Source organism: Xenopus laevis, chromosome 1L, assembly GCF_017654675.1.
Source record: "Xenopus laevis strain J_2021 chromosome 1L, Xenopus_laevis_v10.1, whole genome shotgun sequence".
NCBI classification, from domain to species: Eukaryota; Metazoa; Chordata; class Amphibia; order Anura; family Pipidae; genus Xenopus; species Xenopus laevis.
The window spans coordinates 147,860,752-147,874,432 of NC_054371.1; the positions used below are offsets into that span (position 1 = coordinate 147,860,752).

Below are 13,681 nucleotides of genomic sequence, written 5' to 3' on the forward strand. Positions count from 1 at the left end.
ACTGAAATGCTACTAAATGCTACTAAAGTACTACTTGGTCATAAATATTTTGTTAACCAGACATTTGGTTCAAAAAATATGAGTTGGTATTAGGCATCTCTCATATGGAAACTGGCAGATAAATACATAGTATTCAAAATAATATCTTTCTGATGCAATAGAAAGTAGAGACCATTATAGCTGTAAATAATAATTGTTCCCTGTTTCTGTTCTGCCAACATATTTATTTATTTTATCTTTTGTCTATATGACTTAATTATTTATTCCATGTAAATTAAACCTGGTCCATATTTAGCATAAAAACAGCAATGTAGGGGATTTCACCTAACAAGGCACCCCACAGTGTTTCTAAGCTAAATAACAGTTCATTATAGTTTTTCAGAACAAACTGCCTCTTCTTTTGTTTGCAGAACGTCAACAACAAAGGGCTAGAATTTTTTCCTGGAGAAATACAATAAAACTGAATGAATTTGATTGTCTTGATGTTCCTTTTAAAGTACTTTGTTCTTTGTTTGAAAATATTTCTTGCAAAATGCCTTTATTGTAACAGTACAGCATTTTTATATTGAAAAAAAAAAACTGAAGCAAACCATTGACAAGGGGACTCCTCGATTGACCCTTTTCCCTTAGCCTTCCCACATTGTTACATACTTAAATGAAACACCAGGAGCCAGAAATGGGGTAAAATGGCCACAGCATTTATTCATATTTTATAAAACAAATAGGACCTTGCCAGGCTCACCCAAGACAATATTCAAAGTCAGAATTCCACAAGAGATCGCTATTATGCTCTGCTGTTCCTCACTGAAGACTTGAGATCAGCACTATGTCATTATATCCACCAGCAGGAGCTGCATCTTCCACCATGAAAGAAGATCTGCAGCCCTGCTGCCGCTCCTGATTCTGCAGTGTGCCGATGATAGGAAATCCAAGCAGGCTGTCACCTAGCACAAGCAGTAGTAGTGTCTGTATTGATCAACCCACTGTGCAGTCACGGGAGAGAATCTTCTTTCTCCCTCTTCTAAATGTACCTGTGCCGTACTCTGGCAATGTTCTACTGCTGCTGTAACAAACAAAACATTATCATATATCCAGTGTTTTGATCCAGAGGAAGGCAAAAAACCCAGCCTGAAGCCAGTGGCAATTATGCCTCAAGAGGGAAAAAATTCCTTCCTGACCCCAATGATCAGAAATCAGAAACATTGCTGGATCAAGCATTTAACATGATTTAATACAATGCTAACTCTCACATTTATACTGCATAGTGATAGGCGACTCTGTCCTGGTTTGCTTCGACAAAAAAATTAGCGAAAAAATTGCGAAGCTCATTAAAGTCAATGGGCGTCAACAATTTTTAACATGCTCAACAATTTTTCTTGTTCCAAATGCATTAAAGTCCATGGGCGTTTTTTCTTATGGCGGACTTTTGTCATAATGCATTCAAGTCAAAGGACGTTTTTTTATGGGTGATTTTGCTCTGAGAATTTTTCCACCACAAATTTTTGCAGCAGTTTCTCGAAAAATTTGCACATGGCAAAATGCAGAATTTTGCCGCAAATCCATGGCCAGCGAATAAATTCACTCATCACTAATACTGTATAAATGTACAGAAACCACAATATAAAAGTGCATTCAGGAAAACATTCACATTCATTTATTAAAAGATAATATGTTTAACATAAAAAGAGAAACTCCTGACATTTCACAAAATATGTAATATGTATGTGGGGGAGGGTGGGTGAGAAGTTTCAAACTGCTCAGAAGATAATAAGTGACATCCATTGCCATCACATGCTTCTATTACTCCACCCCAGACCAGCTTCTATAACTCATTGCTTCTCAATCCCAATCCCAATCCAAGCTACATCAGATTCTGACAATCTTTAAACATAAAACAGTGTAATCTGTCTGCTGGTCATTTGGATCCCTTGTTATGCAGCCTCTGCATTTATAGCTCCAAGGCTTTCCTTTCCTAATTTACAGTAATATGCTTACTTCATTTACTTTCAGGCCCATAAGAAGGACAGTGCAGGCAGTTAAATATTGTAGATATCGGTATATGTCAGCCCACTGAGACAAGAAACATTCAAGTTGGTCTATGAAATGTAATGAGGCTCATGTATAATCATGTATAAGGCACTGGAGATAATTAATGAAGCATATGACTATTGTTGATTTAATAAAATATGCACAAATATATCCTGTGAGTTCACATAAGGTAACTGCTCAAAGCAACATTTTGTTATGGTGTTTGCTATTGCTAATTATTTTCCCCAACACATGAACCATCCTGTGCTAACATGCTCTCTCTCTAACTTTGGTGATAATTATGTTAGTTGCAAGGCGCTGCTTGTTTTGCTTTTGTTATACAGTACTTTGTAACCAAAAATATCCCCGCACTAGCAAAATTTGTATTTCACTATTAAAAAAACATAAAAATACCTTGAAGTGCACAAAAGCTCAATTTCTTATTGCATGACACTGCTTTAAATTAGAATCAAGTCATACAATTGTTGTATGTTTTCCATATATTTTATGGTCTGTGCCTCTAAAATGTGCAATATAAATGTTTTATTTCCCCAGAATGTGTACTAAGCTGCACAAGGTAGGCATTGGAGTTATTTTTACTGAAGCAATTTCACATATTACAATTGTGAAATATTTCAAGTCAGCAAGCTTCTATGGCAGGAAAAACTTTTGGCATGGGTTCACTTCTTTTGTTTAAAATGCATTTCTTGGCTGAAGACGTACATACTGTTTAATGTCATACTTAATAAAAAAAAAGGGCAACTGTAAATTATGAGACTGATGTAGAGAACAATACTAAAGCACAAACTATTATATTTACAAAAAAGCTACTTATTGACTTATTGAAAATAACATCGTATTTTTGTTTCGTTAGTTGTGCAAAAATCTGAATCCGAAGTTTGATAAATCACCCAATTAATGATAAAGAGTTGTAGGTGATAATTATTTTGAAGACTTTCCATAGCACTGATTTTCAAACCTTTAAAGGAACAATTCAGTGTGAAAATAAAAACTGTGTAAATAGATAGGCTGTGCAAAATAAATAATGTTTCTAATAGTTAGTTAGGCAAAAATGTAATGTATAAAACTGGAGTGACTGGATGTGTAACATAATAGCCAGAACACTACTTCCTGCTTTTCAGCTCTATAACTCTGAGTTAGTCGGCGACTTGAAGGGGACCACATGGTACATTTCTGTTCAGTGAGTTTGCAATTGATCCTCAGCATTCAGCTCAGATTCAAAAGCAACAGATATGACCCATGTGGCCCTCCCTCAAGTCTCTGATTGGTTACTGCCTGGTAACCAGGAAAAACCAGTCAGTGTAAACCAAGAGAGCTGAAAAGCAGGAAGTAGTGTCCTGACTGACATGTTATATATCAAATCACTCCAGCCTTTATACATTACATTTTTGCCTAACAAACTATATTAGAAACATTTTTTTATTTTGCACAGCCTATCTATTTACCCAGTTTTTATTTATAAACTAAACAATTCCTTTAAAAGGGAAAATTTATTAAACTATAAGGGGCAGATTTATCAAGGGTCGAATTTCTACTATCGTAGTACAATAGTCTAAGGTTTTTTCCGTTAAATTAAAATCGTTCGATCGCACGATGAAATCCTTCGAATCGTTCGATTTTACAAAAAAAACCTTAGACTTCTCAAAACTTAGCCAACGGCTCATATAGGTTATAGGAGGTTCCCCCGTAGGCTAAACAGCAATTTGGCAGGTTTGAGATGGCGAAGTGTCGAAGTCGAAGTTTTTTAAAGAGACAGTACTTCAATAATTGAATGGTCGAATTTGTGAAGTTTTTTCAATTCAAATCAAATTAAGCCCTATTCGATAGTCGAAGTAACCAAAAAATACTTCGAAATTTAAAGTTTTTGAATTCACTTCGACCCTTGGTAAATGGATCCCTAAGTGTAGATTTTAATGAATAAAAAAACTCACCCATGTTCTATTCATTCCTATGGGATTTTTAGACGCATATTTATCAATGGGTGAAAGTTAGAACTCGCCATTTGATAAATTCCCTTCCAAAAATCCCACAGATTAGTATTCATGACTAGAACATGGGTGAGTTTTTATTAATTAAAATCTAAACTCACGTTGATAAAGCTGCCCCTTAAAGGGATACTGTCATGGTAAAACATGTTTTTTTTTTAAAAAAAAATGCATCAGTTAATAGTGCTGCTCCAGCAGAATTCTGCACTGAAATCCATTTTTGAAAAGAGCAAACAGATTTTTTTATGTTAAATTTTGAAATCTGACATGGGGCTAGACATATTGTCAGTTTCCCAGCTGCCCTCAGTCGTGAGACTTGTGCTCTGATAAACTTTAGTCACTCTTTAGGCTAGGGGCACACGGCGCGATTTCGCCGCGATTCTGCGCTGGGCGAGTTGTCGCTGCGTTTTTTAAGCCGAAATAGCTTTGCTAACTTTGGCGCTGGCGTCAATGCAAATCGCGCCGAAATCGCTGCGCTAATTCACACGCGGCGATTCTTTTTCTACTGTCGCCCGGAAACGCCCATCGAGGCAACTTCGGACGACAATAGAAAACGAATCGCCGCGTGTGAATTAGCGCAGCGATTTCGCCGCGATTTGCATTGACGCCAGCGCCAGAGTTAGCAAAGCTATTTCGGCTTAAAAAACGCAGCGGCAACTCGCTTAGCGCAGAATCGCGGCGAAATCGCGCCGTGTGCCCCTACCCTTACTGCAAGTTGGAGTGATATCACCCCTCCCTCCCCCCCAGCAGCCTAACATCAGAACAATGGTAAGGTAACCAGATAACAGCACCCTAACACAAGATAACAGCTGCCTGGTAGATCTAAAAACCAACACTCAATAGTAAAAGCCAAGTCCCACTGAGACTGATTCAGTTACATTAAGTAGGAGAAATAGCAGCCTGCTAGAAAATAGTTCTAGGCACAAGTCACATGACTGTGGCAGCTGGGAAATGGACAATATGTCTAGCCCCATGTCAGATTTCAAAATTGAATATAAAAAAATCTGTTTGCTCTTTTGAGAAGTGGATTTCAGTGCAGAATTCTGCTGGAGCAGCACTATTAACTGATTCATTTTGAAAAAAACATGTTTTCCCATGACAGTATCCCTTTAATATTTAGTTGAATATTTACTCAATTGCTCGCTTTTTCAGCAGTGCAGAGTTTTATTCTGAAAAAAATAAATCATTAAAATGCTATAAAAAGATCATATATTTGAGGATGAATAAAATTGATGTATTTAAAATACTGTTGAATTATAGTTTTACAGGAAGGTCAATATGTTCAACCAATGTCTCTCCAAAAAGAACTGTATTGCAACATCAACTCCAAACACATAGGCAGGGTAATTGGCATGACTATGGTATGGAAGTTTAATAAGCTCCACTAAGGCAAGGATATTGTAAATATTTCCCATAAAGCAGTATACAACATTTCAACTTTGCAATGGTGACTTTGGAGGGTGGACCTCCAAGCCTAAAGTTCTACATGTTCACCATCATTCCTTCTTCTCGACATGGTCACACCTTCTAAATGACTAGTTATGGTATTTATAATAGTCGGACAACTTCCTTTTATGAGGTCATGAAGCCAAGGCTCCTGCCTGCTCCTGCCTGCTCCTTCCTCTCCCAACACTCATTTGCAGCTCCAATTGTAAGATCATTCCCATGATGGCAACATAGCTGAATGAATGGAAACTCAGTGAGCCAGATGCTAACAAACTGTAAGGCAGCATGCAGCAAGATAAACAATCAAGGTGAAATTTGGCTTGACTTATTTACATTTGTTTTTCATAGAGCTGAATCAGTAACAGGGTAATGTTCACAACCCTTAATAAATGTAAAACTAATCAGCATAATTATGATTTATTTAAAAAAAATATTGTATATTTAAAATACTTTCCAGTGGCTGAGTCAGACTTTGAGTACTTCCACAATATAATAGCCTTAACAGCTCATTGAAAACATTTAAGGCCATGAGCAAACAAGTCATATTATTTTCAGACATAACTCATGTGTTTGGGAGAAGACAGGCCTATTTCTATTGTTTTTATTGCCCTGAAAGGTTCCCTTGTTTGTTTTACAGCTGAGTAGCTTGAAAAAGGTCACTTTTGTAGATGTGTCAGCAAACAAATTCTCTTCTATACCAATTTGTGTCTTGCGAATGTCAAGCCTGCAGTGGTTGGACATCAGCAGCAATAAATTACAGGATCTTCCTCAAGACATAGACAGGTAAGAGCTATCTCTTTTTAATCATAATTTATTTATAGTTTTTTTGTATGGGGTTAAAATTAATAGATTAATGGTGTTGAATTGTTCCATACAGAATGACACTGATAGAGTCAATCCAAATGTATGATCATTTTTCTAGCAATTCATACCTGTACTTATCAAGACAAAATAAGAGTAATTAGCTTGATGTAGATTAAAAAATATATTCCACAATTTCTTGTTTTTCTTCTTTTCTTAGTAATTAAATGAATACCAGTACTAATTACTGGCTGATCATTTAGTAAAGCTATGGTTGCAAGTAGCAAAGTGTTGTACTGTGTAGCCATAGATCAAATCCAGAAAATATAGAGTAGGTCATACCTTTTATTGGCTAACTGAGTAGATTAAAAATATGTGCATAAATGTTATGATCTTTTCGTTTCTGTGTATACCATGCCTGAAGCAGGGACCTAAGTAGTCCCCAAAGCTTGCATTGCTTAATCTACTCAGTTAAGCAAAAAATATTATGACCTACTCTATTATGTTTGCAAGTGTTAGAGTGGCCAAAACTGGTGCATGAAACCACATTTCATTACTGGGTGTATTAAAATAAAGAGGAAAATGTGTATAGCAATGAAAATGCTTAGGTTTAAAAGTGGTTCATTATTCCCAAGTGTGCGTTGTTTTATTGCAATAAAACCAGTAGATGATAGATAGATAGATAGATAGATAATTTTAAGGGAAGGGCTTGTGAGATTGCCATGTTTAATTAATTAAACTAAATTAATTAAAACAGCTTGTAAAAAGTAACCTTTCTCCAAAAATGCCTTGGAGAAATGTATAAGATATGCGATGCATCCCTGATCCTTGATACTGGTGACACATCTCCACATTTTGGGGTGTGCACATGCACTTATGTCAGAATTGTACCAGAACCGGGACACCTGTAAGATATGGGCATACTGCAGACCCAGCAAAACCCTGTGTACGACACCAAAGAGTGGAGGAAACAAATTAGGGGTGATGCCTTTCCTTTAGTGAAAAGAGAAAATATAGCATATTTTTCAATAACTTAACCAAATAATATATCATTTAAAAAAAGGTTCTAGATCAGAAAGCATCTTGGAGCCTATCAATGGCAGGCCCCTGGTCCTAAATTACTAAATGTATTAATCTGCCAAATTTTCTTTAGGGAGTGTTAACAGTAGAGCATATTTTAAGGGTTTCAACCTTCTTGTGAACCATTTTAAAGTAATAGTTAATATTATTTAGAAATAAATATACTGTATCAGACAATGTAAAACAAGAGCACAAATGCATGAAAATATTCTAAAGAAACTAAATTCATTAAAGCATATACATTGCAATCTAAATCTCTATCGCTAAAACTGAAAAAATGATCAGCTGAATGGTAACAATAAATATGTTTTATTTAAAAAAAAAAAGGTTAAAAACCTTATTGAACATAATAGTATTTGAACATAATAGTAGTTTGTTTCCTTTCTGGATCTCTAACAGAGGTCTTGGTTTTTGCTGCATATGAGCCCTGGTTCTTTTGAAGCTTTAAAAATAATAAATTCTAAACTGTTGCTAGGAGATTATATAAGCAGTATAAAAATAGCAACCTGATTAGAAGTGGATGTGGCTGTGTATATGTTGGTTTTTAAATGGTGGGCATAGAGTAAAAAGCATCAAACATAGCATAAAAACTAGCACACGTCTAGTAAACCAGCAAGCTACTAATGTTATGTAAGTTGTTATCCAGCTTTAACAACTACAGTACAGTACCACACAACAGGTCACTGATTAAATAGTGATTTGATTGGAGAACAGGGCAGTAAACTGGCAAGTGAGGTCCAATGTTGATAAATACAAGGTTATGCACTTTTGTGAAATAACCTAAATGTTATCTATATACTGTATCGTAGTATGTTGGATTTACGGTGTAATGGATAACATACTGTGTAACTTTAGGCAGAGTCACTTAATGGCTACTAAAGCGAATAAAATACTTGCATAAAAAGAACATTAACTCTTGAGTATACAGTACAGATTTGTGTCTATGCCTTTAAGAAGGATATCAATGAGCTGAAGAGAGTGCAGAGACATGCATTTAAACTGGTAAAAGCAATGAAGTAATTAAACCATAAACCATATGAACCATGTTGTGTATTTTGTTTGGTTATGTTTATTGTTTCCCCCTTCCCTAAAATGAAAAATACTTTTTTTAAAAAAAAAAATAGGTCTGGTTGCTTATAAACTATATGCTTACTAACATAAAGACAAACTAACAAAGATTAAAGATGTGTCTTTATTTAGCCAGCATATGCATAGTCTTGGTTATGAAATGTCAGCTAATTTAGTTATAACAATCGCCCTCCCCGTCTTCATTTTAACTATTTGTCTGAGGACCTGACTGCCGATGTTGCAGAATTTATTTTTCTCAAACAAACTTTGATCTATGCTGCTATTTAAAGGCTGAAATGTCAGGTTTGTGACAGAATTAGGTTGGGAGGTAGTCTTTGGTAGATTTATAACTTATTTCTACCACACAAAATTCAGTAAACAGTACTTGTCAGAATAAAATCATGTTTAACACAATGAATATGTGAACATTTCCCCTTGCAAAGGAATGTTATATAGGAAATACTGTACCCCTGATATAAAACTACCTATAAAAATACTGTCACATTATTACATGAACTATATCATAGCAGTCTTATGCCCTCATACCTTTACATGACTATTTGTATAAATTGGGGAATTTATTATTTATAATAATACATGTTCTTTTAATTAGAAGCCTAATTTGTCTCTCTCTTGTTATCACTTCTGGAAACAACCTGACTTCTATTTTAATCTAACATGGCTAGACTATTAAGTATACTAAGTCCTTATAAAAAAGGTTAAAAAAATGAAAACTAAAAATATACTGAAATTAAAAAAGATTTAACATTTTGTAGGTTATATATTTTATATTTATATTTAACTGCTGTCAGTTATACTTTATTTTGTATCTTAATTTTTTTACAGGTTAGAAGAACTGGAGACCTTAATGTTGCAGAAAAACAAGATAACCTACCTGCCATTAGAAATAATCAATCTTCCTAAATTAAAACTGCTTGTAGTCAGTGGCGAGAGCTTGGTAGAAATACCATCTGCTTTAGTAGAAAATCCATCTCTAAAGTACGTTTTACTGAATAATTTATTCAGATATTTATCAGCATTGAATATAAAACATTTTTTTTCTACAAGTTCCCTTTAGCTAAAATGCAAGTTTTGTTTAACATGGAAAAAGCTGAAGGTAACATTCAAGAAATTAAACCCAATAAGCTCCCTTATGAAATGTTACAGTTTGCTTTCAAGGCACATTTAGTTAGACAATCGCAAAACTGCCTGGCCATCCTGTGTGTATGGCCAGCTTATATCTGCAACAGGAGAACAGTTCAGTCAGGCTGCAGGAGTCATTTCTGACTCATTGCAACTTGTTCTCTGCATCAAAATTGTTAGTTGAACCCTGTAAGTAACTCAAAGCTTGCAGGGGAGATACATAAGACATTGCTGGAATTTAGCACTGCTAAGGCAATTTGATCAGCATAATAGTTGATCAGCACAAGATTAATCCTCTTTAAAGGATAATTAAATGCATGATCAATGTGGAGTACCAAAATCATAGGCACTTCCAGTGATTATAATCACTTACCTGATTACCTGAGTTGGCGCTCCTGTTTGCTAAAAACTGCACCGGTCTGGTGTATTTCTATAGAAGCTCATTATTGCCGTCTTCTTCGGGTTCTTCTGTCTTCTCTTCATTCAGGTCCATGAAAACCAGCCTGGAGTATCAGTTAATTGATTATAACCACTGGGGGATGCCAAGTGCAGAAACACATGGCAGATTTCAGCACTGAAATGCAAACTCTTGTGTTTCTGCTCCAAAAGCCGGCATTTGTGTGCCTGCACTTGGGTTTCAGCCCCATGTGTCATTAGCCTAAATTTATACTGTAGTTTTGATGTGAAATAAATTTGCAGTTCGTCTATAAGAGGAGTAGCTGAAGATTTCTGTTATACTGCATGTAGATTTCTAAGTACAGAACTATTACTCTATAATAAAAACAATAATAAATACAGGTACACAAGAGAAATTGGTGAACTACATGCATATCAAGGAATTCCTTCATAATATCTTCTGGTAACATGTAACCATCTCACACTACACAATGATGAGACAAGTGAAGGAAAGCCAAGCCTATACCCTTGATACATTGCCATCTGGAATAGTATATTGAAATGGAACAGAAACATGTTGTGATTATGACAGAGTAACCAGCTCACAAAATTCATAAGTATGTTTCAATCAGTGAGTAACTTACATGCATGGTGCCATATTTATTTGTGTGCATAAATATGTGTATGGTGTGTTATAGCAGGTAATGATGCACAGAGTATTTTTTTGTACTGTGATTTTTTGAACATGCTAGAAACCTTGAAGGGTCATTAAACATGCATTCTTTAATTTCCATTTGTACTTCTTGAATTCTGTAACCCATTTGTTAATGACCCCTTTAGTCTTGCCGAAGTAACTAAGCATATATGAGAGTGGCCATAGCTTTTCTTCTTACTCCAGATACAGTAGCCCACTAACGATGCTATAACCATTTTACAATAAACTTGCAAAAGGTATAGCTTAGCAGTCCAGGGTTTGTGGTATGAAATTATTATGGGCATGGTCAGCACCTTTCCAGGGGCTGCTGCCCCTCCTCCTGCTCCGTGCTTTCAACTTTTAGGGGCCGATTCACTAACTTTGAGTGAAGGATTCGAAGATAAAAAAACTTCGAATTTCAAAGTTTTTTTGGGCTACTTCGACCATCGAATGGGCTACTTCGACCTTCGACTACGACTTCGAATCGAAGGATTCGAAGTAAAAATCGTTCGACTATTCGACCATACGATAGTCGAAGTACTGTCTCTTTAAAAAAAACTTTGACCCCCTAGTTCGCCATCTAAAAGCTACCGAAGTCAATCTTAGCCTATGGGGAAGGTCCCCATAGGCTTGGCTAACTTTTTTTGATCGAAGGATATTCCTTCGATCGTTGGATTAAAATCCTTCGAATCGTTTGATTCGAAGGATTTTATCGTTCGATCGAAGGAATTATCCTTCGATCGTTCGATCAAACGAATTATCCTTCGATCGTTCGATCGAACTATCTGCGCTAAATCCTTCGAATATCGAAGTCGAAGGATTTTAATTCCTAGTCGAATATCGAGGGTTGACTAACCCTCGATATTCGACCCTTAGTGAATCGGCCCCTTAGTGTCGGAGCGGGTTCAGGGGGGGGCATTGCTAGTGTAGTGAGCGCCATTGCGCTCGCTACACTAGTAAGGCCAAATTTTCGTGTTAACAAATGGAAATTCGGCTCTTAAAGTTACTACAGGTGGCTTTTTGCTGCCCATGGTAACTGACCACTCCATGCCACCTGAGGCAAGGTTCTCACCTTGCCTCATGACAGGTGGAGCCCTAGGCATGGTAAACTAAACAAGGAGGATTGTAAAGTCAACATTATTCCCTAAGGGATATAATGCCTTTCCAAAGAAACATCAGAAAGGTTAGTCTTGACAGATATACTCTATACTATAGTAAGCTACACACTGTCGTAGAGCAAGCGATAACTACAACTTGTACAGAGGCCTGTTGCTGCCTGGTCCTCCCTGTGCTCCCTAACTTGTGTGTCTGAATGACAGACAAGTTAGGGGTTGACGTAAATGCCTTCCCTCAGTCTCACCCCTCAAGAATAAAGTACTGATGCATGCAGGTAGTGTTGCATTCTTCAGGAGGATTTAGGTCTCTGCCCCTCTAAAATGGACATAAACATGGAAGGATGCACCTCTTTTTTTGTACTTTGCTGCCTACCTTGCATATGCTGAATGACCCTTTTGGTCTACTAAACAGATAAGTATTTTTATACAGGGGCCATATCCCTTTAAAGGGTCTCAATAAATAAATTTTCTCTTATTAGCAACTGTTTTATATTATGTTTTGCTGCATCATGTTTTTTTTACTCTTGCTGTCCTGTATGATTTATTACTTTTAATATCAAACCTCATCAAGTCAGCAATAACAAGCTAGTGAACCTTCCCAAGGACATCTGCTTTAACGTTTTTGAAATACTTTTAGTCTAAGCCAGGGAGCTGGTGCACAATCATAGCACACCCACCATCAAAATGTTCTAACCTATTTAAAGATAAGTGAAGCTACTAAGTTGGGAAAAGTATTTTGAATAGAGGTGGTATAAATGCTGACTTGTACAGCAATTCAGTGCAACAAGTTGAAAGCATGGTATACATTAACCTATAAAACTTTGTTCAGTGTTTTACTATATTTACACTCTTGAGAATAAAAGTATGGGGAACATTTATTAAATGCACTAGGATGACTTTACCATAGCCTGCATTCCCAAACTGGAGCCACTGTGTGATGTAGAAATGTGAAGCATTCAACTTATAATAGAGGGAGAAAAGTACAAAGGGCCAAGATAGTGATTTGCTACTTTAGTTTCACAGTTTGTGACACCAATGTGTAAACATACATTTTCTGAATTATTTCCAGTTTAGTACCAGTTTATCTTTAGTATAACTTAGTTTAATATGTGGAATGTTTAACTCCAGCCTAAATATATGCATGGAACCTGTTATCCAGAATGCTGGGGACCTGGGGTTTTTCGGATAACGTGTCTTTCCGTAATTTGAATCTTCACATTTTAAGTCTAATAGAAAATCATTTAAACAATAAATAAACCCAATAAGCTGGTTTTGCCTCAGTTTAACATTAATTATATGTTAGTTTGGATCAAGTACAAAGTACAGTTTTATTATTACAGAGAAAAAAATAATACTTTATAATTATTAACAATGTTTTTTTAAAATTGGATTATTTGGATAAATTGGATGGGTGATGGCCTTCTCTGAGCTTTCTGGATAACAGGTTTCTGGATAATGGATACTATACCTGTACCTGTTTAGTATTCATATCACTAACCTCACTCAATTTGTAACATGAATACCAAACATTGTGCCTTTTGCTCATTATTGCAGGTATATAAAGCTTCTTGATAGTTTATGTCTAGAGGCTAAAGAAGAAAAGGAAATGACTCAGGATCGAGAATATTTTGAAAAGGAATTTATGAAGGCCTACATTGAAGATCTTACAGAAAGAGGTTTGATCTCACATATTAGCATCATATTAGAAGTTTTGTTACATAGATGAAACAAGTAGTGGCCCCATAGTTGCCCCTTGATCACGCTATATAAAACCAATCCCAAAGAAATATGCTGATTTTTTTTTTACATTATTACGAAGAAATCATTTGGGCTTCTTAGAAGGTATTATTGTACCTTGGATTAAAGGACCAACGTTCATATTGTGTTTTCTTTTGTCAAGTGGA

The 13,681-nt window shown here is 35.9% G+C and overlaps 1 protein-coding gene across 2 annotated transcripts in view; it reads left to right on the forward strand.

Moving 5' to 3' along the window:
* lrrc2.L (leucine rich repeat containing 2 L homeolog) overlaps positions 1–13,681 on the forward strand; it is a 115,184-nt gene that overhangs the window by 94,780 nt on the left and 6,723 nt on the right. Inside the window, exons 6-8 of one of the 2 annotated variants that reach the window (XM_018259226.2) lie at positions 6,118–6,263; positions 9,276–9,428; positions 13,332–13,453. In XM_018259226.2, coding sequence (XP_018114715.1) covers positions 6,118–6,263; positions 9,276–9,428; positions 13,332–13,453 — 421 coding nt within the window. The remainder of the gene's footprint in view (positions 1–6,117; positions 6,264–9,275; positions 9,429–13,331; positions 13,454–13,681) is intronic. The other variant, XM_041564637.1, reaches the window with a different exon arrangement.